General features: G+C 52.4%; 1 protein-coding gene across 14 annotated transcripts in view; it reads right to left on the minus strand.

Annotated features, from left to right (window-relative positions):
* SULF2 (sulfatase 2) overlaps window positions 1-27,225 on the minus strand; it is a 128,041-nt gene that overhangs the window by 27,471 nt on the left and 73,345 nt on the right. For all 14 annotated transcript variants that reach the window (XM_070588478.1, XM_070588472.1, XM_070588480.1 and 11 more), the window contains one exon: window positions 10,551-10,702. In XM_070588478.1, the coding sequence (XP_070444579.1) occupies window positions 10,551-10,702 (152 nt within the window). The remainder of the gene's footprint in view (window positions 1-10,550; window positions 10,703-27,225) is intronic.

Here is a 27,225-nt window from a genome sequence, read left to right on the forward strand (position 1 = left end):
GGCATCGGGGACACAGCAGTGACCAAAATAGACAATCCCTGCCCTCATGGAGCCAATGGTCTAGGGAGCAGAGGGGCAATAAATCAGCAAGCAAAATATACAGACTGTCAAACGGTGCTGCATACAACGGAGAAAAATGAGCAGAGAAAGGGTTAAGGAGGACAGGAGAGGAATTGCAGTTTGTCATCCATTCGTGATATTAAAATAGTAACAGCTAACACTGTTGAGTGCTTATGGTGTGCAGGAACTGTCCTGTGCCCATGTGATAGCTCATTCAATTCTTACATAACTGGAGAAAGTAGGGGGGATGATAATCTCTGTTTTCCAAAACAGTAAGTTAAGGCACAGAGACGTTAACAGAATCGCCCAGTGTCACACAGCTGGTAAATGTTGTAGCCAGGCCTTCTGAGTCTTGGTTCTGAAGCCTGAAGTCTTCTCAAGGCTCTGGGGATGCCATCGAGCAGGGTGGGTACATCCCTGCACTCCAGGAGGGCCTGTGCTGGGGGCAGGAGTCGACGAACATGCAGACAAAGAACTAAGATAGTGACAAGGTGTGGCACATGAGGGCAGTAAGGCAAGATATGACAAAGAGTTACCGGGAGCTGGGGTGGAGGATGTACTTTAACTGGAGCAGTCAGGGAGGGCCTCTGTGAGGAGGTGACATTCGCACTGAGACCTGAGCGATGAGAGGGAGCTGGGCATGGGCAGCTCTATGGCACTGAGTCCACCCTCGGCTGCCTGCTGGAATCCTCAGGGGGCTTTGTGATGTGTGGGCCACTCCCAGAGACGCCGGTTTACCTGGTCTGTGTTTGCCCCAGGCATCGGACTTTTTAAAAGCTCCCCCAGGGAATTCCAGGCAGGGTTGAGAATCCCTGATCTGGGGGAAGAGTTCCAGGCAGAGGGAACAGCAAATGCAAGGGCTCCAAGGCAGGATTGGGCTTGCTGTGCGTTTGAGGAACACAAAGAAGGTGAATCATCAGCAAGGCAGGGACGATGGAAGGAGAAGCACAGAGGCATGCAGGTTCCTAAGAAATATGATGTTCCTTTTGTTATGGAAATTCAAAGTACGGCTCCAAGTAAACATTTGTTGCAAGATAATATGCACACGTGTATAGGTCGCCAGGGGCTGGGGGAGCGGGAATGGAGGGTTAATGTTTAATGGGTACAGAGTTCCAGTCTGGGAAGATGGGAAGAGGTCTCGAGATGGATGGTGGCGATGGCCGGGTGTCTCCGCTTAGATACTGGGCAGGAGGAGAGCAGACTGGGAGGAAAAGCCACGGGCAGACGTGGGCGGCTTTAAAAGCTCAGCTAAGAAGTTGAGATTTGCCTAAACTCTTCTTGAACTTGGTAAATCTTTAGCTGCTGATCTGTCTCGAAGGTAATGAGTTCTGGAACTTTACCCTCTGCCTCCTGGGAAGCACCTGTGTCCAAAATGATCCCTTTAAAAAAAAAGAGATTATTTTAGAGAAAAAAAGGTGAAGAAGTGGCTCCAGCTTCTACTCTGAAGGGAACAGTACGGCACACATACATACTGCTGGTGTCCCCGTGCATCTACACACACACCTTTAGGGACATGGACACACTCGACCTACACGCACGAGGACGGTCACTGCAGAGTGTTGATAGAGCAGAAACACATCACAGCGACCAGCGAGAGGGAGAGGACCAACGGACTGAAATCGCTTTCATGCTGTGCAGACATTCAAAGGGCAGGAGCTCTACCGTCGCCGAGGCGGAAGTTGTCCAGGACACACTGTTAAGGGAAAGGGCAGCTACAGAGTCAAACCCAGGGAGACTCTATCTTTTTGTGGAGAAGGGAGGGAGGCAGGGTGGAGCGGAGAAGCCAAACCACTAACTCCACAGGCGTTTGAGCACCAGAGAAGGATCCAGAAGGACAGATATCAAAGTGCTAATTGAGGACGGGGATACGGGGAGAGAAGGCGGGAAGGTCACCTGCTGCTTTACGTGCTTTTCCTTGAATACTTTTTATGATTAATTTTGGGAGTAAAAAGGGTTTTTTAAGGGGGCTGTGTAGAACCTATCACATAAGAATAATATTATATCTCATGTAAATCGAAGAGCTGCTGCTGTAGCTGTGGCCTAAAGGTGTTAGAAAGGCTCTTAAAACGACGGCGGTAACTGACGGGGGATCTAAAAATGGTGCAAAGCTCTCAGGTGCAGGGGAGGGGTCCGGAGCGGACAGGAGGTCAGCAGCCGTGTTCTAGGGGACGAAGCAGGACATGGCAGCGAGAACGCCGTGGGAGCCACCAGCTTACAAAGGGCTGCTGCTCTTCCCAATAAACCCGTCTCCACTCCTCGACTTTGGAACTACAGGCCCGTTTGGCCATGATTAAACTTGTTTTTTTTCAAAGCCACCCTTCACATCTATTCCCTGGAGAGGACATTCAAGGCGATGACACAGCAGTGCAAAAGAATAAATGACAGCTACACGGATGGATGTGGGCAAATCTTACAGACGTGACATGGGGCGAGAAAAGCTGGTCAGAGAGGGTATGTGGGATGCGACACCATTGATACAAAGTCTAAAAACACACAGAACGATAGTACATGTTGTTCGAGGTGTCTGCATGTGGAATAAAAGAATAAAGGCACGTGTGGGAATGATAAACACCAAATTCAGGATACTGGCTACCTCCCAGAGAGGGGGCAGCAGGGACAGGAGGGGGACCGGGGAGGGAATGCAGGGGCACCTGCAGTCTCTGTGATGCTGCGTGTTGGAAGCGTGTGTCGGGGATCACCGAGCCCGCCTCTCCAGGCTGGCGTGAGGGTTTCCAGGACTGAGACACAAAGCTCTTGACACGGTGCCCTGTGCCCTGCCAGTTCTCCGTAAGAGTCGACGAGTATCACGGCTGTTTGGGTGGCAGATTTTCTGTACGTCTAAGAGCCATCTGCCCTTCTGGGTCCTCCTCAAAGCCACTCCTCTGCTAAGCCTTTGCTGATCCCTGCTGGCTGTGTCCTGGCGTTGGCAATAACACCTGACACTCGTGCCTGTACTCCTCGCCCCCACTTCCATCCATGTGGATTGGGGGGGACCACACCACCCTGACTCCAGGCATGGGCAGCGAGGCTGGGCTGGCCAATGGGATCACGCCATCCCTCTGGCCACAGTACTTGAGCTGAGTCCAGGTGTCAGAGTGAGGGACGAGGGGGCCTGGGCCAGGGTGGTGATGGCATTGTCCAGTGGCGGCTTGGAGCAGACCTGATAGCTAAGAGGTGTCCTTGAGTAGACGTGTGGGTGCAGGAGAGGGGGCATCAGGCCCCCACTGCTGGTTTCTGGTTTGGGTGGAAGGTACAGAGATTGGGCTCCAGGGGAAAGAGAGCGCCTGGGTGAGGGCAGAGCGCTGAGCTCAGTTCTAGACCAGCCGCGCTGGGGGCCTGGGGTCAGCCATGAGGACAGAATTAGACACTCAGAGTCATTAACAGAAGGGTGAGATGGGTGGGAGGATCACCCAGGCTGAATGGTGAATTTTCCAGAACCCAGAAATGGGCTGATAGACTATGAAGGAGTCAGCCCTCTGCCTCCCTCCAGCCCTGGGCAGGGCCTGCTGCCCCATCCAAGGCGAGGTGGCACACCTGGGCCATCAGGAGCTAGGCTTTCCCCTGGCACACTCCTGGCCACACCCGGGCAGGTCGGTGGTGGTGTCAGGGTTCCGGGGACTTTGCTCCAGCCCGGAGCTTAGCAGCCACAGCTGGGAGACGGCCAGGGGTGAGGCTGCCCTGCCTGGTGCCGACAGGGTGCGCCCCCGCCGCCCTCTCCATCCTCACCTCCACTGGCTTCCTTTGATGAGTGAGCCAAGAGGGGCCGCGGTGCATCTGAGGAGGCTGCCAGCCTGTGGCTCTGAGCAAAAGCGCCCTTTTCCCCAAGGAGTCATTTGGCAACAGGATTTCTCGGGAGGGAACCGGGAGGGCATGTGGGGTGCAGGGTGTGGGTGTTCTTGGGGACCGGGGAGCTCGGGGACAGGGCTGGCACACGGCCTCCCCGCCATGCCTCTGGCTCGCCTTTGCCCCCGTTTCTGAGTTGCTGAAGCGACTACTCATGCGCTCAATTAAATGCCTGTGGCTGCCTGTTCCCAGGTGCCAGGCTCCTGTTAAGGGTCAGGGGAGTGGTCACGGGTCCCTGTCCCCACGGCACTCACGGTCCTGTGCAGCGCATGGAAGAGCACTGCCATGAGTGAGCTGAGAGGGAGGCAGGAGAACTGGGAGGGAGGGGACGACCTTGCTCACCTAGGACCCTCCAGCAGCCTCGGGGTGACGGGGGACAGAGCGACAAGAGGGGGCCGCGGCTGACGGGACGGGAAGCTCCTCTGCCCGTGTGGACCCAGGTGCTGGGAGAAACCCGTCCCGTCGCGTGGGTGCCACGGGGAGCTGCTCACACTTTCGCCCCCTAGAACCCGACTTTTCTGCCTCCTGTTTGAACTTGGGTGACATAAGCCAGGTCACCCCACATCTCACAGGGCATCTCCCCAAACTGGAGTCTCTGGGCTCCCAGGCCTAGTTAAATTTGCAGCTGGGGGAGCCCCATGTGGGCGCCATCGGGCTGCTGTCAGGCCGTGCCCAGAAACTAAGGGCTCTGCTCCCTGAGACCTGGGGGGCGCGGGGGGTGGGAGGCAAGGAGGGGAGGTTGACTCGAGCCCAGGGGGGGCCCCCAAGCCCACCTCTTGGTATTCTCTTCACTTGGCGAGTCAGCCTTGTGTAACAGAGGGTCTCCTTTCTGATCCATCGGCTTCCCGGGCATCAGGTTTGTCTAACGTTCGTTCCCGATCATGATGCTGAGCCTCACCCCAGGAGGTGTCTACACCAGTCTGTGTTTAAGAGATTCACCCCCCTTTAAGGAGCAATCATAGTTCATGAAGCAGAGTCAGAAACACTGGGTTCAAATTCCAGCTTCATCGCCTGCTAGCTGTGGGCGAAACACTCGTTTTTCTGCATCTAAAAATGGGCCCAACAACAGTCCCTTCTTCAGATGGTGATGGGACACTGGACAGGGACTCGCTAAGTGAAGAAAGCACGGAGCAGGGAGCCTGCACCGAGAGAACCACAGGGAACACTGGCCTCACTGCTGTCCAACGTTTGCCAAACTGACCTTCAGAGCAACTTTGAGAAGCAGACGCTGTACCCATTTTACAGATGCGGAAACTGAGCTCACTAGACCAACAAGCTCAGAGCTCCAGCTCAGGCCTTCATGTTTTTTGTCTGATCCATCTTTTTCCCCCACAAACAAACAAAACTATTAATGAGAGGAGTATACTGTGGTTCACACTGCGTGTCAACAAACCTTTTCTGTAAAGGGCCAGAGAGGAAATACCTGAGGCTTCCAGGCCAGACGGCTCAGTTACAACCACCCATCTCAGCCACTGTAGCGTGGAAGCAGCCGCTGTGTCAATGAGCGGGCACATCTGTGCTCCAATAAAACTTTGTGCACACTAAAACTTGAATTTCATGTTATTTTCACGTCATGAAAACTGCTCTTCTCCTGATTTTTTTTCAACTCGTTAGAAATGTAAAAACCATTCTAAGCTCAAGGGTTGTACAAGAATAGTGGGCGGGCAGGACTGGGCCCAAGGTCCACAGTTTAGAGAATAGATTTTTGAGGCAGATGGCCTGGGTTCCAACCCTGCTTTACCACTTCCTAGCTGTGTGGCCTAGCTTCTTAGCCTCTCTGTGCCTCAGTTTCCTCATCTGCCGGTTGGGAACAGTAACAGCATACACCTCACAGGCAGTGGTGGGAAATGCATGGCTCAATTCACGTAAAATGATTCCAACAGTGTCTGAAGCACCATCCGTCTAACTGAGTGTCAGTCATCGTTCCTCAAGAATCACACGCCTGCATCTCCTTGTGAAAATGAAAATGGGGGAAACAAAGCTGCAGTTCCTTTTGATTACCCCTCCCCCCGCTCCCAATCTCGGCCCTTCTGTCCCCTCCCAGGAAGTCTCTTTCTGGTGTTGCATATGTCAGAGCATTGCTTTATGCACCTTCTTACGTTCATTATACCGCACTGTGCATCTTCATTCATTCATCCAACATGCAGAGCAGTGACAAGACAGATGAACATTCCTGCCTTCGTGGGCCTGTATTCCAGTGGGAGGAGGCAGACAATTAACCAAGGAATCCGTGACAGACACAGGTCAGAGCATCAGTGGTGATCAGTGGACGGAGGGAGGCAGGGTGGTCCAGGAAGGTGGCATCTGAGCAGGGACCAGGACGAGTTCTGCAACCCACTCTTTCCACTCAGTCTTATGTCCTAAGCCATTCTGATGGCTTTAGAGGCAGACCCCCTTGTCTTTTTCCAGAATCCTCCAGGGGAAGGATGCTTCACGGTCATTTAGTCATTTCCTGCATTGGTGGGTTTCTTTGTTGGTTTCTTTCAAAAACAAACAAAGCTGCAACCAACAGCTCAGCCACGCCCCCTCCTGCACCGAGGGAAGTTTCTCCAGAACAGAGACAAGTGCCAATGCTGGGCCAGAGGGTAGACGCATGAGTGCACGGAGACCGCCGTTCCTCAGAGCCTCCCCACCACCTGCGCCTCTTCTCCCACCCCACCTGGAAGCCCCTTTCCGTGACCCGACCCTAGGTCATTCCTGTCCCCCCGCTGCCACCTGTTCTGCCTTCTCTGACCCTCTCCGCCGTCAATACTTGCTCTACGTCATTCTTTGCTCCATCACTGCCTCTCTTTCCACCCTGCCAGCAGGACCCCGTCTGTGGCACCTGCCCACCTCTGGGATTAGAGACTCGGGACAGAGTCCTCAGAGGGCCTTTCAAGGGGGGCTTTGGAAGGGCTGCCACTTCCTCCCCACCTGGGCCGCCCACCGAGGCCCCTGAGGCCAGCGAGGACGCTGCCCTGGGAGAGGCAACTTACCTCCCAGACTTCGGGGCCAGCGCACGGGCTCCTGGCTCTGCCTCGGCTGGAAACCCTGAGCTCACTCCTGCTCCCTCCCGATGGTGCGGCTCCCAATGTCCACTGCCACCCTCAGGACTTGAACTCTGGACCTGAGCCAGCTGACTCCAGAGGGGCCCCCCATCCCTCCGTTCCCAGGCCTCCAGTAACAGGTGGCCCAGGAATCCTACCACCTGTCACGGGGGCTCCTCTCATTCACAGGGGGAGATGTGTGTGTGGTGGAAATGGGGCCAAACAGCAGCCCTGCCACATCCCCCTCCTCAGTCCCGAGGGCACTCCGTGTACCCGGGGTAACTCCATTATCGGGCTGCTCTGAGACCAGGCGTGGACACGCGAGGAATTTCAACAAGGAGCAGGCGGATTTTTCTAGGTATTGGAGAACCTGCTTTGCTGAGGTTGGGGGGAGAGAAACAGCATGTTTGGCCCCAAGAAACTATAATTTCTATTTCCAAGGAGTCCAGCAGGCTTGCTGAACCCCCCACCAGGACTTTGGAATTAATTCTCTTGGGAGGCCAGAGAGGCCTACAATGTGCAGAGTGAGACACAGAGTCAGGGGAGAGGGCGCTGCCCAGGTGATGGCACATGGTTCCTGCCACTGCGGCTGGGGCGATCAGACTGAGTAAGGGGACACAGCAGTGGTGATCACCTGGCAAAGGCAGGAGGGAGGGACCCCCAAAGGTGCCAGTGCTTCCAGAAGGGGAGCAGGAGAGGGTATCTTTAGGCTGTTGAGCATCTAGTCAGCTTCTTCCGGTGGAAACGCTCCCCTGTTAGTTGGGGCTCTATTCTCAGCCCATGGTCCAGGGTCTGGCTCCAGGGTGGGGCGAGGGCAAGGGCAAAGGAGTCTGTCTGTGAATGGGGCCAAGAGAAGACAGCAGAGCTTAGAGGAGAGAGAAACCAGTGCCTGGAGATTTAGTTTGAGCCCCTGGATCCAGCCATGTCTGACGTCATCACTGCTGGATCAGTTAAGAAGGCTACTATGTTTCCTTTTCAAGGGAGCCATGTTGAGTTGAGTTTCTGTTCACAAACTGAAAGAGGCCAGTCTGATTCAAGAAAGAATAAATCTTGTAGTTTAAGGCACTCCGGGAAGCCTTCATGGAAGAGAAGATGCATAAGACTTGGATAGATTCAGGGCAGGACAGCACTAGTAAAGATTTTGAGACAGTTGTAATAACCGACAAAGCCCGTCTGGTTGAAATGGCTCCTACTGGGGATGACAAAACAGAGGAGACAGGGCTGATGTGTGTGTGCGTGCGCACAGAGTGCCATCACTTCACAGTTTATAACGCGCCTCCACGTGCCAGACAGAGCTCCACGAGGTTCGCACCTGGGCCTGCCTTTGTTCCCCCTTGGGTACCCAGCGCCTGGCACAGGAATCAACGCTTGTTGAGGGAACGAGTGAATAACGCAATCAACATCCCCCCAAGTCCACGGACTCCCAGAGGGAAGCTCCCTGCACAGCCGCTGCAGGGCAGCGGGCAGAACAGCGCAATGGGGTGCGAAGGCTGCAGACCCGAGGGTCAGGCCTGGCCCTCAGGCAACCTTGATTCATGTAGAATTTTCGAAAAGTCTGAATTAATTACCAATATTTAAAAATCATGAAATTTCACAGGAGAAGATGTACAAATGTGTGGTTTCTGTTGAAAAATCAGAAAACCTGGCCATCTTGGGCCCATGTCTACATGAGACCAACAGGCCCGATCTGAGAATTTGCTGCCCCCTTTCAGACACATTCTCCATAGTCCCCACCACTCCCTACTGTCTCACCTACTCCCAGCTTGCTATCCTGTTTGTGTGACTGCCTGTCCCCTCGTGATTTCCGCTGAGGGGCCTTGTGTAGCAATTCAGAGAGAGATGAACTGGAGAGGGCAGCCCCAATGAACTGTCACACTAACCCAGAGAACCCTGGTTATGACAGCAAGCCAAGCCCAGGGCTAGTGGCAGTGGGAGTGGGGAAGAGAGAGGGATGGGTCTGACAATCTGAGAAAGAATGTACCAGCTGTGGGGGGATGCCCGAGCTGACTTTGAAGATTTAGATGGGGCAGGAATATTTGTTAGTCTCCAGATTTTTTTTTAATGGAAAGTTTGGATGAAACACCACTGTCAGTCTCTCCTCTTCCTCCTCCTTACCATTATCATCTAAGTCAAGGGTCAGCAAACTACAGCCCGTGGGCCACAATGGGCCCACTGTTTGTCTTTGTAAATAAAGTTTTATCAGCACACAGCCATGCTTGTTTCCGTATCACCTATGGCTGCTTTTGCACCCCAATGGCTGACTTGAGCAGCTGCCACAGGGACGGTATGGCTCGTAAAGCGTGAAATATTTAGTATCCGGCCCTTCACAGAGGAAGTTCGCTGCCCGCTCCGAGCTGAGATGCGTTTACTGTGTGTACGGGGCTCTGCTGAAGCTCCACGTGGTCAGCTCCCATGATCCTCAGACACCTTTGTGGTGAAACCGCAATGAGATACACTCCACCCCCAGCAAAACGGCTGCAACAAAGAGGGCAACACCAGTGTTGACGGGGAAAGTGGAGCAACTGGAACCCTTACACGCCTCTGGCTGGAGTGTAAACTGGCTCAACCACGTAACATATCCTATGTCCCAGGTACGCAGCCAAACGACAAGCATAAAGATATTCACAGCAGCTTAATTCATAACAGGCCCAAACTGGAGACAGCCAGGGTGTCCAGCAGTCACCGAACGGATAAACACCTGGCACCTATACAACAGAATCCTACGCAGCAACAGAAAGTGCACAGCGCTGATGCACACAACCACACGGCTGAATCTCACGGCCGTCACGCCGGGCGAAAACAGCCAGGCACCAAAGAACATGCACTATATGACTCCATTTATGTGACGTTCTAGAACAGGCAAAACCAATCCACGGTGACAGAGGTCAGAATGGGGGTTGCCTGTGGGTGGGGGTTTTGACTGGAAAGGTGTACGAGGGAGCCTTCTGGAGGCTGGACCTGCTCTAAAGCTCGAGCCGGGCGCTGGTTAAACAGACGCGCACACAGGTGAAAACTCCCCGAGGCGTCTACGTAAGATCTGTGCACTTCACCTTCTATCAATTAAGCAAATTGGAACTAGAAAAATTACGACATGGGGAACAAACAAATAAACTGTGGCACGGTCCACAATGAAGGCTCAAGACTGAAGGATCTACACCCACACGTAACAGCACGGAAGAATCTCAACACAGCGCCAAGGAAGCAAAATACAGCGAGAGAAGCCGATACAGAATTAATCCACGAAGCCGGAAGGCTGAGCCATGGTTATCCTTGCAGGAGGGGAGCTGGTGGAAGGAGTCACAGGAGGGGCCTTCAGAGGGGGTGGTGACATTCTGCTCCGTGACCTACCTGGGTGCTGGTAACATGTGTCTTCGGCTTGTGAAAATTCATTGACCTATACACTTTCTATAAGAATATTCTGCGTCAGCCGACTGTTAAAACACAATATCCCCAGAAACAGACTATTATTTGAGAGATGGAAAAACCGAGAAGCAGAGGATGTGAGTAAGCGGCTGAGGGTCGCACTTGTCAGGAAGCGTCAGGATCCGAACCCAGGTAGCAGGGCTCGTGCTCCTACCTGCTGAGCGCCCGCCCGCCACCGGCCGGGAAGGGCGGACTCACCTTGGAGTACTCGGAGCCGTGCTTCTCCTTCACCCCGTTCCGGCAGAGCGTGTAGTTATAAAAGCGGGAGTTTTTAAGGAGGCCGACCCACTCCTTCCAGCCAGGCGGCACGTAGGAGCCATTGTACTCATTCAGGTACTTCCCGAAGAAAGCTGGAGGGGAAGAAGGACCCGAGGTGAGAAAGCGGGGGCCAAGGCGTCCTCTACTCATCACTCAGCCATCATGTGCCCAAGGCCCGCACACACCATCCCCGGGGCCACAGAGCCCCCTGCAAGCAAGTGACGCCTAGGATCTCCTTCTCAACTGTCCTCACGTGTATAAAATAAAATACAGAGAATTACAGAGAAAACTGATGATCTCAAAATATAGTTATTAAAATATTAGAAGAACTTGCCATATAGTAATGTGTCCTTTTTTTTGTTTTTATTAAGACATGAAAAGCAAGATCTTGAAGAAGGTGATAATTTCAAAGTAGTGATGAGTGGAAATACTCTGCAGTATTTGCAATTAAAATCTCGGTGATTTCTATGCATGACAGAGTTACAGACTCTGCTGAGCTGCTGTGGTTTGGAGCCTGTGTTCATAACTGATGCAAATGCTAAGTTTCAGTTGTGGTCAATGAAAATATAAAAGTGTAACTTTTGTTCATTTGAGTTCATGGACTCCTTGAATTCTATCTACTGTACGGTGACCAGAATGGCTAACATTAAAAAAACGAACAACACCCAGGGTTGGTGGGAATGCAGAGCAGGTGGAGCTCACATTCTGCTGGCGGGCCTGCAAACTGCTCCAACCACAAGTTCGGCAGTGTCTGCTAAACTTGAACATGTTCCTACCTTCTGACCCAGCGATTCGACTCCTGGCTTTTACTCAAAAGCACTGTATTCCTATGTTCACCAAAAGTCACGTGCACGACGCGCTCACAGCAGCAGTATTCATGATGGCAAATAACTAGAAACCAATCAGATGTCCATCCACAAAAGGATGCATAAATACATGCTGCACATTTGTATAATGAAATAGGACATGGAAACGAGAAAGAACTAGTGCCACGTTCAATAACATGGCCGCATCCCAACCATCTAATAATTTAAGAGAAATAAGCCAGATATGAAAGAATGCACATTGCATGATCCCATCTATATGAAGTTCAAAAATAGGCAAACAGATCTATGCTGTTGGGAGGAGGAGCAGTGGTTCTCTCTGGACACAGGGAGGAGTGGAAGGGGTCCGGGTGGTGGCAGGCTTCTCGGGCGAGGGCCTCGTTCTATTTCTGCTGGGACACAGGTGGCTCAGCTGGTGAAACTCCACTGAGCTGGACACGCAGAAGCAGAGTAGGACACGCAGAAGCAGAGTACTTCCCCGCGTGCGTACGTGCATGACCACCGAAGCTGACTTAAAAAGCATCAACCGCATTCAACCGGACGGGGACACAGCGAAAGACTGTGGGTGAGGAGGTAACAGACAAGATCTTCTTCGCAATACTTTCTGTTCTTTTTTCTTCCCAAAGAGCAAGTACGATTTTAAATAATTATAACCTGTAAAGCCATTTTTATGAAATGGAAAAACCTGTGAGAGTTTTTCCAGAAACAGAGGCCCTTTGCTGGCCCTCTCTCTCTGATGAGGACACTGGGGCTCCAAGACATTCTGGACCTACCGCCGAGAGGGCAAGAATTGGAGAGTTCAGGGTTAAGAGTTAAAGAGATGGTACAGCAGAGGGCTTAGAACTGGCCTGACAGACTGTTCAGTGGGTGTCAGTTCAGAGCCCACGATGGGAAGACAGACAGGGGAGGTGAACCTCCACAGAGGAGGAAGGAGCAGGCTGGGGCCGGGCTATGATGCCAGCGGAGGATAAGATGGGCCCTCCACCTGGAACCTTCGAGAGAGCATGGAGAGCGCTGGAGGCCTGTCGGCCCGGAGAAGAGAGGCCTGGGCCAGGAGGGGCTGTGGTGGAGCTGGAGTCCTCCCCGGGGTCCTCCTGGAGAGCTGGCAGGTGGCTGGCCCTGTGCAGCGGTGGGAAGACCCCTCAGAACCTGAGCAGTAGGATTCCGCATCCCCAGGGTGCAGGTAAAGAGAGGCACCGCCAGGCAGTCCTCCCCACACGCAGGGCCAGGAAGGGAGTGCTCCCGAGGGAGGAGCTGATGAAACACCTCGTGGAAGGATCGGGCACCAAGAGGGGGTGAAAATAGGAAGGGAGTGTCCCTGAGGGGTCTCAGGACAAGGCCCAGGCTGGGGGCCTCCCTTCGCATGGAGGGCAGGGCAAAGACAAACGGAGGGAAGCTGGCGTTGTGGGGAGCGGGGGCGGGACTGGCTGCCCTGGCTCTGCATCCCGAGGAGCATCCAATATTCAGAGAGTGAAATGTAAGTGGGTGGCGGGTGCCCAGTTAAACGGTGACGGCGCGTCCCTGGCTGCTGTCAGCCTGTAAGGACTGAGAAACCAGCTGGAGCACGAGGCAGCAGCAAAGGAACAGGCCAGCTGAAGGCCTGAGTTTCTTCCTCAGAACACAGCGGGTTCAGACCCTGCGCGACATCCATCCTCGGAAGCGGTGGCTCAGCCAGGGGCGCTCCTGCCCCTCAGGGGACCCCTGGCAACGTCTGCGGACATTTCTGGTTGTCACAACGTGGGGTGGGAGGAGCTACTGGCATCGAATGGTAGAGGCCAGGATGCTGCGAAACATGCGATGGGGCTTAGGCGGCCCCACCACAGAGTCACCCAGTGCAGAACGTCGGCCGGCAGCCTGGAGTTGAGAAACCGCGATCTGAACAACTCCCGCCAGCGCCCCACACCTTCCTTTCCTAGTAAAAGAACCGCACGCACGGCGGGAGCCGAAAAGGCCCTGGAGATCGAGTCCAGGAACACGATCCACTCAACCTCAGGGACCTTATTCTCCACCCTGACACTTCTCTCCCCGCGTAGGGAGCTCTACTCTGCCAATAGTGGCCTCTCTCCTTTCCCTCCTGCTCCTCCTCCTCAGGGGAGAATGACATACAGCAGGGTCGGCAACCGGTCCTGTAAATGCCCAGAGAGTAAACATTCTTGGCTTTGTGGGCCAGTCTCTGCTGCAACCCCTCAATGCTGCTGTTGTCAAAACCGTCACAGACGAGACACAGACAAGCGGGCGCGGCTCTGTCCCAATAAAACTTTATTTACAAAAACAGACGGCGGGCCAGACTTGGCCACGGGCTGGAGTCTGCTGACCCCCAGCACACACGACTGGTGGGTCTGGAGGGACAAACTGGGCGTGCAGAACCCAGTGCTTCCTCCGCCTTCAGGGAACGCTGGTCTAAGGGGGCTCGCTCTTGCGGGATGGGGAGGAGAGAGGCGTGGGCCTGGCTCAGCGGGAGGTCTGCTTAACTCTGGAGCTTAGCATCCGGAAGTGCAAATGCCCTCCGAAGGAAGTCATGCCCTCAAACCCGGCCTCTATCAGATTTATCAAGACATGATTCCGGCTTCCATCTGCTGACTCCTTAGTTCTATTTCTCAATTGGTTCAGAACCTCAATAAGGAAGAGGATGAAATTTAACAAGACCCCTCATGGAGCCCCAACACTTTCCATTCAGGATAAATAATACTGGTGGTGATGTAACAGTTTCCTTTGAAATAAATGAAGTAAAAAGAATAAAATAATTGAGAAAAAAATACTAACTAAATAAAAAATCAGTGTGCCCAGGTATGGTAAAAGTCAATAGATCCATTCAACAACTATTTATTAAACACCGATGGTATGCAGGAGCTATCCTAGGCACTGGAAACACAGCAGTGAATGAGACCAACAGGATCCCTGCCCTCATGGGGCTGACATTCTGATGGGAGTACTGTGACAAATAAAGATGGTGTTGTTGGTGATAACAGTAATGAAGAAAATACAGGATGATGATGCGACAAAGTGACCAGACATGGACCACTAGAGGCACCACTGGGCCAAGCAGTCAGAGGAGGCCTCAGAGGGATGAGAACGAGTCAGAGGGAACAGGGCAACACAAGGAAAACTGCTCCAGGCAGAGGGAATAGCAATGCAAAGGTCCTGAGGCAGGAACAAACTTGGGGGCATCTGAGGAGCCCAAGGAGGCCAGCGAGGGAGAGAAGAGAGGACAACATAAGGTAGAAGGGCCAGATCATGAGGATCCTGGAGGCCACATTGAGGAGAAGCAACAGAAAGCACGACAGGGAAACCTGAAGGGGGCCACATGTCCCCTGAAATACAACACACCAGATTTTGCATTTTGTGTGCATTTGCCTGGAAACAGGTCCACGGCTTCTGACACATTGTGAAAGGAACCTAGGACCACAAGTGATTTAACCAGCACAGAACTTCACTGTTTTGAATGAAAGCCGGAGAAAGGGGCCCACTGAATTCCCCACTGGGGAACTGGGGTCTCCCCAGCCCCCGGCTGATGATCCTACTGCTTTTTCCCTGAAGATTTGGGCCAAGGTCTTTCTGATAAACGTGCAGCCTGGAATGCTAAAGAGGCTGACTTCTTGGCCTGGCTGGCAGGAGAACTATTTCTTGGGGGTGGGAAGTGGGTGCCTTTGGAAGCACCCCTGCTCATTGTCGTCCGATGCCACGGGTGTCAAAGCGTCAGGAGCTATTTCCTCTGCTAGAATCTCCTCTTTTACATCTCTCTCCTCTCTCACCACCAACCCTTAAAACATCCAGAAAGAGTTTATTATTCGAGCTCCACAAGGCCCTAGAAAACAGGGCTTCAGTCAAAGGCTTTTAGTGCCAAATTAGATTTTGCTCTCATTTGATTAGATTTCCCCAAGGTAGTTTTAAAAATGGTTACTCCGGCACCAGTTGAGGTGGGAGAAACAAATTAGCATGGGCCCCAGGGCTCCGGGGCTGGGAGATACAACCAGGAGAATGAGCTGGAATTAAAATCAAGATTAAAAATACAGCCCATGTCGCGGCTAGAGCCTGGAGTCACTGAGCCTTTGTGGCTGGGACGGTGCACGAGGAAGAGCAAATGGGGTCTGCTCCGGGGGTGGAACAACCTGGCAGGCAGATTGAAAGGAATTAATACCAGGCCAGGAAGGGCCATTGACAACGTGCCGGCTGACCGCCGCTCCGAGGAAGCAGGGCTGGCGTCAGTGGAAAGGATGGGGCACTTACTGCCTCCCACGTGCCCGGCACCGGGTGGAAATTTACACCTGGCAGGGGAGACTTTTGTTTTTCCTGCCTGGTCCCGAATGTGGTCTTTTGGGTACCACCACTTCCTTACTTAAGTACACATGGGCTCTTAAGTCCTGAGTTTGGGGCTGCATGCATAATCTCAGCCTGACCAATCAGAGCACTGCCTTCCCTTGGCTACTGCCACTGGTTCAGGGACAGGCGTGTAACCCACGCTGGGCCAATGAGAGTCAGTCCTGCGATTCTCAGGGAGCTACTGGAAAAGAGAAATTCTTCCATAGGGCTTGAAGCTGGTGGGACATATGCTTGAAGCTGCTGGCAGCCATCTTGCCACCAAGAGGGGAGAGTCTATTTGAGTGTGAAGCAACATGGAACAAAGCAGCAGAGGGCTGTGTGTGTGTGTGTGTGTGTGTGTGTGTGTGTGTGTGGAAGAGAGAGACAGAGAGAAGAATAGAGAGAGAGAGATGAATAGAGAGAGGCTGGTTTGAGTCCCTGGGTCCACTCTTACCTGAAGCCCCCTCTAATGCTAGTAGTTTCAGTTATATTACTGGTTCTCAGTTAGGGAACGTTGGACAATAGGGACATTTTAGTTGTCACAACTGGGGGTGTGTGGGTGCTACTGGGAGCTAGTGGGTAGAGGCCAGGGATGCTGGTAAACATCCTATAATGCAGAGGACAGCCCACCTGCACAAAGAATTATCTGGCCCAAAATGTCAGTAGTGCCGAGGTTGAGAAACCCTGAGTTATGTAAACCAATAAATTCCTTATGTTATTGTTGCTTTGTTTGCTCAATTCAGTTTAAGTTCTTTCACCTGCAATTAAAAGACTCCAGGAAAGGACGATGAGATGCTTAGAGTGGAGCAGAGTCTGCCAAGCCAAATCCAGCCTGCCACCTGTTTCTGCAAATAATTTCTCTGGCACAAAGCCACACCCATTTGTTTATATATCGTTCTGGCCGCACGCACACTACAATTGCAGAATTGGTTGTTGCAACAGGGACCATGTGGCTGCAAGTCCAAAATCTTTACTATCTAGCCCTCTGCAGGAAAAGTTGTCCAGCCTTTGGTGGAGAACAAAATTCCCTGTGTGGGGTGAAGGACCCCTCTGAGGTTTAAAACAAGCCTGTGGGAGCTGGAGGAAGCGATGCCAGTTAAGGAGAAGGCTCTGATCTGGGCCAGGGCAGTGAGGGGCTCCGCAGTGCAAAGAATGACCCAACGATGACACAACAGAGGGTGGCAATGACAACAAGAACAGGAGCAGCCAACACAGGCAGTCCTTGCTTTGCACGGTCCTCACATGCACAAATGTCACTTTCCACAGTTTACTTAAATGCCAGTCTCCCACAACGTGGTTCAAACCCGGCTACCGCAGGATATTAACTGCAATTGTCTAAAGCACAAACTCTGCAACAAGCTCTCTGGTCCACAGACTGTTGCGTAAATAACACATGCACATCAGGATCAGCGGCCAGTCACATGACTTCTCGCAAAGTCTATCGGTGACCGGTCACGGGGCATCTGGCATTCAGTTCACGCACAGACAGGAATGCACGTAGTTGTGTTGCCGCCCTGTCTCCCAGTGACAAATCTCCAAGACGCTTTACAAAAGCGGATTATCGAAGGAGAGAACTGGCCAACAGAGATGAGAGTGCAGCAAAGAAATAAAATGTTAGAAGGCTGAAATGGAAGCTTGAGTCAAACGTAAATGGAGTTACAGAAGAAATGGAGCTGACGGAGGGGATGTGGACACTCCCCGGGCGGGAGACTCAGATAGCAGCCGACGAGCTTAGTCGAGGGTGAACTTAATCACGGACATAAAGGAGGAAAAGTGGCTGTGACGAAAAACATGAAGATCCAGAGGAAGTGATGCTGGAAAAAACACTTCCCATGAAAGGCAGCCTTGGAGACATTTCGCAACATCGAAAGCTGTGTGTCCCTGGGCGAGTGGTTTAATCGTGATACCTCAGTTTCTCCGTTTATCTTTATAAAATGGGGATAATGACATGGAGCTGTTGTGAGAACTAACATGGGCATGTTACTTAGAACCGGCGCAAACCAAGCACCCACTAACTGTCATAGTTTCATCATCACAGTGGCCCTTTCCTAGCCAACTTCTTGCTCCGTTTGACTTGTTGAATGGCGTCCCTGCAGAGGCAGATGGCAGAGCCCACCCTCTCCCCCGCCCGCTGAGGGGACTCAGTCCTCAGGTCCCTTCATCACCCTCTCCAGGTCCTGCAGGCCCGCGCTGGCGGCTCTTCGTCTGGAGAGCGCCGCACGCCCGCCTCCCTGGGCGGCTGCTTTCTCTCCATTTGTCTGAGTGAAGTGCTGTTGCAGAACCATTCACTCTGATGGGAGCCCAGGCCCTTCTCGTCTCTCTCCCAGCCCTGGATCTCACTGAAATTGCCTTGTCATAATCGCATTTGTGGTCTGTAAAAGCTGTGTCTTGCGGCGACTGGGGACCGAGACGAGCTGGTGATAAACCTGCACAGGAGGGCAGCCAGAGGCATCCTTTTGGTACGGGGGAGAGGGGACTTCAGCAGCTGGAAACTAACAGGAGGCCCAGGGTCACTCTCCGGCTGGAGCGTGGTCGGGCTGGCGTGGGGGGCACTGTTGTTTTGCATCTCCTGGCAGCCATTCCCTTTTCTCCCAGTAACATAGGAGCCGGCGACATGGAAGACCAGGCAAGAATGTGTCTCTGCGGCCAGACTGTCTGGGTTTGAACCCGGGTCTGCCACCTCCTAACCGCGGGACCCCAGGCAAATGACTTCATCCCTCTGTGCCTCAGTGGGCCACGAGGACAGTAAGCCACTCCTGCTGTCACTCGGAGTGAAGGAACTAACATGCGTAAGAATGTGAACTGGTACCTGGCACACCCTAAGTGCCTAGCAAATGGCAGCTAATGGGACTGACAGCACCCAACGCCCGTGGGGAACTTCCTCTCCCCCATCATGGGCCATCTGGGTGGAACTGTCAACAAGGCTGTTTGAAGGGCACTGGCGTCTCCGGGTACCCGTTCATCCCGTACCACCTCCGCCCACATCCTACATTAGAGACAATCGATAAATAACTAAGAGTCGAAACAGCCCAGGGTTGACCGGTTGAATCAAGCTACATTTCATTATTTATATTCAAATAGAAATAATTCATTAGATATTTATTCGTTTTGATTTGGTAGTTTCCCCCATATTTTGGAGCTGATATACCAGTGTAGACACACATGCATGAATACGCACACACATTCTTTCAGATAGCCCCTGAAAAGCCACAGCCACTGCACCCCCGGGTCCTCCCAAATACAAAGGTCCCAAATGTCAATCAAGGTGCCCTTCTCCACGCTAGGGGTGGGAGTGTGGCTGAGCTTGGCCAAGCAGACTCTACCCTGGGACTCTGAGTCTCGATCAGACTCTAAGGCCGAAACAGGGTTGGAGTTCTGGAAGACTCTGTGATGAGAAACTTGCTCCAGAGCTGCAGCCCAATGCTCAGACCCAGTGTTCAGGAGCCCAAACGAAAGAGGCAAGGCCGTCAGAGTGAGGAAGTCCAAAAAAGAGACGGAAGTGAATCTGGCCTCCTCATCCTCATTTGAGATGGCCTCCACCTGGACTTGCTGCCTCCCTTTTTGCCTTCCCAGAACCCAGTCACCGCCAAACGACCAGAAGGACCCTTCTGAACCCAAGACCCGGCACGCCATTCCGCTCAGTGACTTGCCCGCCCGCCTGCTGTCTCTGCCCTCGTCCCCCAACTTGCCCCTCGGCTCACTCCGGTCCAGCCTCCCCAGGCCTCCTGAGCCCTAAACACGCCAAGCTCACTGCCACCCCCGGGCATTTGCACCTGCTCTCCCCTCTGCCTTGGACACTCGCCTCCCCCCTTCTCACATGGCCAGGCTCCTTCTCTCTGTCATGTCGCAGATGAGATGTCACCTCCTCTGGGAAGCTGGCCCTGATCACCTGTCGAAAGTCACCCATCTTTCTATACTCACAAGACTCAGCAGTCCGAAATGACCCTGTAGATGTGCTTGTTTTCTTGTGTATCATTGTCTCCCCGCCTAGACTGTTGGGTCCACGAGGCAGGGGCCTTTGCCAGGTGCTGTAGCCCCTTGCCCCTGGCTGAGTGGGCACACGGTGACAGCTGCTGACAAGATGACGGGTCAGTGGACTTGGGTGAGACACACAGGCCGTGCAGGGCAAAGCTGCCCCATCGAGTGTCTTCACCCTCACAGCGTCCCTGGGAGGACAGGAGGGCTAGAGAAGTGACAACTAACTGTTTTCCTTAAAGGGATTTCTCTGACAGCATCTGCAGGAGCGAACGTTGCCTGTTGGGAAAGGAGACAGCGGGGGTGGTAGAGATGTCGACCCAAAGCCTGTCTGTGCACAGAGTGCACTGGACATGTATCAGGCCAACGGGGGCGATCTGCCCCCCAGGGGACACTAGGCAATGTCTGGAGACATTTTTGGTTGTCACATCTTGGGGAGTGAGGGTGCTACTGGGATCTAGCGGGTGGAGGCCAGAGATGCTGCCAAACCCTATAATGCACAGGACAGCCCCACACAAAGAATTATCCGACTCTAAAGGGTCCCTGATGCTGAGATTGAGAAACCCTGTGCTGGATGCACAGGTTCAAAAGTCGTGTGGGTGTCCAGCGACGGAGGGGGTGCAGCGTGGTCCTGAAGAGCTGGGTGCCCCGAGGCAGAGGGCTGGGGTTCGCGCCCTGCCTCCGCGGGCAAGGGAGCGCTCCTCTCTAGGCCTCAGTGACCTCATCTACGAAACGGGAGCAGGCACACATGAGATCACGTCTGGCACAGAGTGAGAACTCCAAAAAAAGGAACTGTGAGTTCCCCAAACGCAGCCTGCTTTCCTTTATCAAGGAGGGGAGGAAGGCTCGCGTCTCTGGAGAAACGAAAACGGCCGTTAGAAACCAGATGCGCCGCCGTCCCGGAAAACGACAAGGCCCCTCGGAGACTCCAGCCATGAGCTCAGGGGAGGATGTTTATGCTGCACAAAGAAGTCGGCTGAGCATGACACACATCTATTAGCAAGGATGGGCCGGAGCGCGGAGGCGAGCCAACGACAATAAACAGTGTTTGCCAAAGCAATTTGGAAAGGTCAGTGAAAAATAAAGTAGAACACTTCGGAAAGTCCATCTTTCCCGGAATCAACCACTCCATTGCACACGCAAGGAGGCGGGGAAAACAAAAAGGGGTCTTTGCCCTTCGTGACATCTTCTAAATTCAAGTTGTCGGTGTGCGTCTTCCTCATGTTTTGCCATTTTTCTGTATCGTTTGGACTGTTACAAACTTAATATTTCCCTTCAGGTCAATTCATTTGGTACCAAACAGGCATTTCAAGCTGGACTCGTGACGGGTCATCCTCAGCTTGCTTCTTGCCCAGCATCCCAGGAAATGCCAGCTGCTCGGGTCACACACACTGGAGGTCTCCAGCTCCTCTCCCCTCACAGCCACTGACAATGTGTCACAGCAGCTCCATCTTCAGAACTGACGAGGACTGGCACTTCTCACCTCTCGCTGTGACTGGCTTGGTCTGGGGCACCACCCTCCCTTGTCTGGACCTTGCTGGAACCTTGTCCTTCCAACCTCCACAGTAGCCAGAAGGATTCCGTTAAATCACAAATCTGATCAAGCCACAATTCTGCTCAGAACCTTTCAGTGTCTCTGCATCTCTGTTGAACCAAATTTCACAGTCCTTGTCATGGCCTGCAAGGTCCCACATGATCCGTCTTCTGCCCCCTTCCTGCCCTCATCTCCCCGGCTTGGCCTTGGCCCATCCTGCTCCAGCTGCAGTGGCCTCCTACTGTCCTCTCAGCCCCTGGAGCTCATTTCTGCCTCAGGACCTTTGCTCTTGCTCTTCCTTCTGAAGCAAGCATCTTCCTCAGACACCTGCACAGACCATTTACTCCTTTCCCAGCTATTTGTTCAAATGTTACCTCATTGGGTTACCTGCCTAACCATCCTCTTAAAATGGCCGCTCCCCGCCCTTGGCTGTCCTTCTCCTCCTGACTTTGTTTCTCCACAGTGTTTAGCACCACCTGACAAACGTGTCTTTATCACATGCCTTCTCAGCTGGAACACCAGCCCCTTGAAGGCAGGGGTTTCACGTGCCTTGCTCTCACCGTGTCCTTCTATCTGGAACAGGGCTGGGCAAGCAGTCAGGCCTCAACAGACATCCCTCGGATAAATGAGCACATGGTTGAACCAACGACCACAAGGTACGGGGGCCTGTGGGAACCGTGTCGACTGAGGAAGAGCGGATTCTCGTTGCCCATCACCCAGGCGCACGGTTTGAGTGGAACAGCGGGCAGAATCGTTAAACTGATGTCTTTCTATTTGATGCTGCGGCATCTTCTGGTTGAATCTGGATCTCTTTAATCCACACGAGACATGACTTTGCGGTGGAGGCGCTCTGCAAAACTGGAGGGGGCCCCCAGGCCAGTGTCGGTCAGCAGCTCTCAGGCGTTTTGGTGTCAGGGTCCCTCTAGACTCTTAACAATTATTGAGGACCCCAAAGAGTCCTGTTGATGTCACATATGTCTAGTGATGGTTACTCTATTAGAAACGAAAACTGAGAAATTTAAAAATAGTAAGAACAGGGGCCGGCCCCATGGCCGAGTGGTTAAGTTCGCGTGCTCCACTTTGGCAGCCCTGGGTTTCGCTGGTTCAGATCCTGGGCGCGGACATGGCACCGCTCATCAGGCCATGCTGAGGCGGTGTCCCACATACCACAACCAGAAGGACCCACAACTAAAAATACACAACTATGTGCCAGGGGGCTTTGGGGAGAAGAAGGAAAAAAAAATTAGTAAGAACAAAGCTGCTCCTTGTTAATATACGTTTTTTAAAAGAATAAATTTATTTTCCCAAAACAAAATAAAATTAGTGAGAAACGCTGTACTGTTCTACATTTTTGCAAACGTCTTTAACATCTGGTTTAAGAGAACACAGCTGAATTCTCACAGCTACTTCTGCCTTCAGTCTGTTGCGATATGCTGTTTCGGTCACGTTTCATGAAAAATCCCAGCTCACGCAGACATGCGTGTGGGGAGGGGAGGAGTAGGTTAATATCATTTTTAGATAATTGTGGGGATGCTATGTTCCCTCTGGAAAACACCGCACCCCTGAGGAAAACGAGGGCGAAAAGGCAAATGTCTTGGTATTATCATGAAACAGCTTGGGGTCCAGGGTCCTGGGCACACTTTGATAACCACTGGGTCGGATGATGACAATGTTCCATAACAACCCAATCAGGAAGATGCTATTTTTGTCCTCATTTTACAGTTGGAGAAACTGAGGCACAGAGAGGCGAAGTCCCTTTTTGCCCAATGTCCTACCACTGGTGAGTGGCAGGGCTGAGACTCAAATCCAGGTGGCACACCTCCAGCCCAGCTCTGGGCTCCCACCTGGTCCTGCATCTCGGCGGGACGGCAGCCCAGTCACCGCAGACGGGAGCATCTCCCATCCGCCGGGGCAGGGAGAGGCAGGGAAACCCTCGAGCGAAAAAGGAAACAGCAATTGGGCCGCTCAGTGGCTAAGGGCAGGGACAAGGACAAACGGACCTTGTCATCCAAGTGATCCTGCGTCTCGATGGGCTCAGACCAGCTTCCAACCCCTTTCTGCCATAATTCCAGGGCGAAGAGAGACTCCGCACTGAGGCCACTCCCCATGATCCATCCGTCCAGGGTCCATCCGCACCATGGGCTGTGGAGGGAGGGCCGTCCCCAGAGCCTCAGCCTTTGCCTTTCTCGAAGCCTCGGCATGGGGACACAGGCAGGATGCAGAGACATCATCTGGACCAGTCTTTCCAGAAGTGCAGGGTTTGAGGAACGACTTTTATCCTGGGAGGTTGAGTGTGGGCTCTGGAGGCGACAGCCTGGGTTTAAATGCAGCCACTTCCACCTAGCAGCTCAGTCTTCCCAACTGTAAAATGGGGATAATAATACGCTTACCTGACGAAGTTGGGAAGGATTCAATGAGAAAATGTAGGGAAACTGCCCCCCAAATGCTGATTATTCTTTTTATTATAATAATATTACTTATCACGATGTTATATATTCATTCATTCATTCACTAGACATTAGAAGAGGGGTGCTTATGTACCAGGCATCGTTCTAGGTACTGGGGATACTGTTGGAAAAAAAAAGAATAAATTCACAAACAAGGGGCTGGCCCCGTGGCCGAGTGGTTAAGTTTGCACGCTCCACTTCGGTGGCCCAGGGTTTCGCTGGTTCAGATCCTGGGTGTGGACATGGCACTACTCATCAGGCCATGCAGAGGCGGCATCCCACATGCCACAACTAGAAGGACCCACAACTAAAATACACAAGTATGTACTGGGGGGATTTGGGAGAAAACAGAAAAATAAAATCTTTTAAAAAAAATTCACAAACAAGAAAAACTGTGTCCCCACTGAGCTTATACTCTAGGGTTGAGAACAGTATGAGGTGGGGAAGTGAGACTCTGGGAGGCTGTCACGTGGGATGGTTCTAAGCAGGTTGGAGCAGAGGGCTTGGTGGGTTTCAGGCCTTTTTATTTTTGGTGAGGAAGATTGGCCCTGAGCTAACATCTGTGGCAATCTTCCTCTATTTTGTATGTGGGATGCTGCCACAGCATGGCTTGATGAGCGGTGTGTAGGTCTGTGCCGAGGATCCAAACCCACGAACCCTGGGCTGCTGAAGCGGAATGCGTGAACTTAATCACTACACCACTGGGCTGGCCCAGTTTCAGGCTATGTTTGAAGGTGGAACCAACAGGATTTGCTGACTGATTAGATGTGGTGCAGGAAAGAAGGAAGAGGAGTTAAGGATAATTTTAAGGTATTTGGTCCAAGCAACAAACACAGATCTGCCGTCACTGAGGAAGGAGGCATCGTCGGGGGGCAGGTTCTGGGGGATGATGGAGAGCTCAAGGTAGACACGTTAACCTGGTGGGGCGGGTTAGACATCGAGGTGGAGACAGGGCGGCAGCTGGAGATATGCACCCAGGTTCAGGGGAGAGGTCTGGGCTGGGGGTAGACATTTGGGAGTTGTCAGCATTTAGACGGCATTTAACGCCACGGAATTGAAGAGATCACGGAAGGAACAGGTTCTTAATCTGTGGTCCGTGACCCTGGGTGGGAAAACGACATCTTTATTTTCGTTATCCTCTAACTAGCATCTCCTTCAATCACAGTAACGGTAGTGCACGTGTCTTTGTCACCCACAGAAGTCACAGATATTTTCATATCACATTACAGTTAACACACACATCTCAAAATACCATTTAAGCCGGCACTACTTTGAAAGTGGATGGTATCAGACCTATCAGTTATCGGCTAAATAATCGTACATCGTGGGATTTAACGTAGAAAGCAGCATACATATCACAGTTCGTAAAGTATTTTGATATAACTGGCTTCCTTTGTAATTTTGTGTATTTTCTTCTAGGCATTTAATTTGAAGATATTATTCTGAAAAGGATCCAGAGCCTTCATGAGATGCCGTGGGGGTCCCATGGCACAAAAAGGGGGTAAACTTCCTGGTGGGGAAATGAGTCTAGCTGGAGAAGGGGCCCTGGGCTCCAGAGGAAGGGGTCAGGGTGGTGAGACAGCAGCCTGGGGCCTGGAAAGGAGCTGCAGGTGGGGAGGAGAAGCAAGGGGGAAGCCGCAGAAGGGAGCGTATCCAGGAGCGAGGCGGGATCAGCTCAGCGCTGCTCAGATGATGGCGTTTTCTTCCCCGGGAGGAGCGAGCATCCTGACCACAATCCCCACCGCCTCACAGCTTCGAAAGTGCACCGCATCCTCCGCCCGGCCCCAGCGTTTTGAGTACCAGCTTGGGGAGTGCACTTGGCCCAATGCTACCCAATCACGAGTTTATGTAACAGGGGGACACATTTTGCACAATCCCACGCCTGCGACCTTTCCTCTGCCCCCGAGTTCATCAGCTCCTTTTCTTCCTCTCTCCTGGGAGGGAATGTGCATAATTGACAACCGGGCACAGAAACTCATAGAGGTTCAGATGCTCCTGTAAACGAATGAAATGGACCGAGAATGAGAGAAGGGGACACGTGTGGGGAATGGAGATCCCCGCCCTTCCGGGAAGTGCCGCAGACTCTGCTGTCACCCCAGCGCCCATCTGCTCCTTCTCCACAGCAACAGAATGACTAGCTGGGCACAAGGCTGCCAGAATGGAGGTTATATTCTCAGCCTCCCTCACAGCTGGACGGGGCCATGACCAACTTTTGGCAGAGCTGTGGGAGGGAGCGCTGTGTGATTTCTGGCAACGCCCGTGCAGGAAGTGGGGGTGCCTCCCCTGCATCTCCTACTTCCTGCTGGCCGGATGTGGATGTGGTGGGACATTTTGGACAAGGGCAGTCCCCCAGGATGGTGGAGCAACGTCACAGAAAGAGCCTGGACGCCAGCACCGGCTGTGCCATATCATCTCTGGGCTGTTAATGCCCAAACTGTCAAATGAGAAAACAATAAGTGTCTATCATCTCTAAACCACCGTTGTTTGGGGACCAAAGTGCCCTCAGCTGTACCTAAATTCTAACAAATACTGGGGGTAGCTGTGACACAAATCCAGCTGGCTACTGCCACCAGTAGGGGTCTGCATACTTTTTGTGCAAAGGGTTAGACTGTAAATATTTCAGCATTGCAGCCATATGGTCTCTGTTGCAATTACAGTCACGCGTTGCTTAACAACGGGGATACATTCTGAGAAATGTGTCATTAGGCGATTTTCTCCTTGTGCGAACATCAGAGTGCACTTACACAAACCTAGATGGTATAGCCCACTACACACCTAAGCTATATGGTGCTCATCTTAATCTTATGGGACCACTGTCGCATATGCAGACCGTCAGTGACGGAAAAGTCATCATGCGGCACACGACTGCATTCCACTCGCCGCTGTGGAGCGAACGCCGCCTTAGACAATACGTAAACAGAGGAACGTGGCTGTTTCCAATAAAACTTTATTTATAAAAACAGGTGACAGGTCCCTGTGGGCTGTCGTCTGCTGACCCTACCATTCAGGAATGTTGCCAATATTGGCAAGATCATCATCATCATCTTCTTTTTTTTTTAAGCAAAGCATGGAATCTGGATTTTTTGGTGAAATTTCCAGATTTTAAATAACACTTTGTAACTCAAACAGAAAATGTTTTGGGTTGAAGTGTGGACTCAGGCTGTTGGCTGCCATCTTGCAAGACCCAAATTTGGTCCCAAGCAGCGCAGAGTGGGAGCTGAGCTGGTCCAGATTGAGTTTCAATCCCACCCCTGCTGCGGATAGAGGGGCCCTGGGGTGGGAGCCCTCCACCATCCATCATTTGGCTTCTGGAGCCCCTGGTTTGGGTAGAAGAGAACAACCTCGTTAACTTTCTGGGGGTGGAGCTGAGGTCTCCTGAGGAACAAGTGATAAATGAGAAGGAAGTGCTTTTGCAAACTCTAGAACACTATAAATATTAGATGCAAAATGCCACAGGACTGAAATCTTTGTTTTTTTGGCAGACAAATTGGCTGAGGAAGAAATGCATTAAATAAACCCAGAGCCCCAAAGCTCTC

The sequence above is a fragment of the Equus przewalskii genome, chromosome 21 (assembly GCF_037783145.1).
Source record: "Equus przewalskii isolate Varuska chromosome 21, EquPr2, whole genome shotgun sequence".
NCBI classification, from domain to species: Eukaryota; Metazoa; Chordata; class Mammalia; order Perissodactyla; family Equidae; genus Equus; species Equus przewalskii.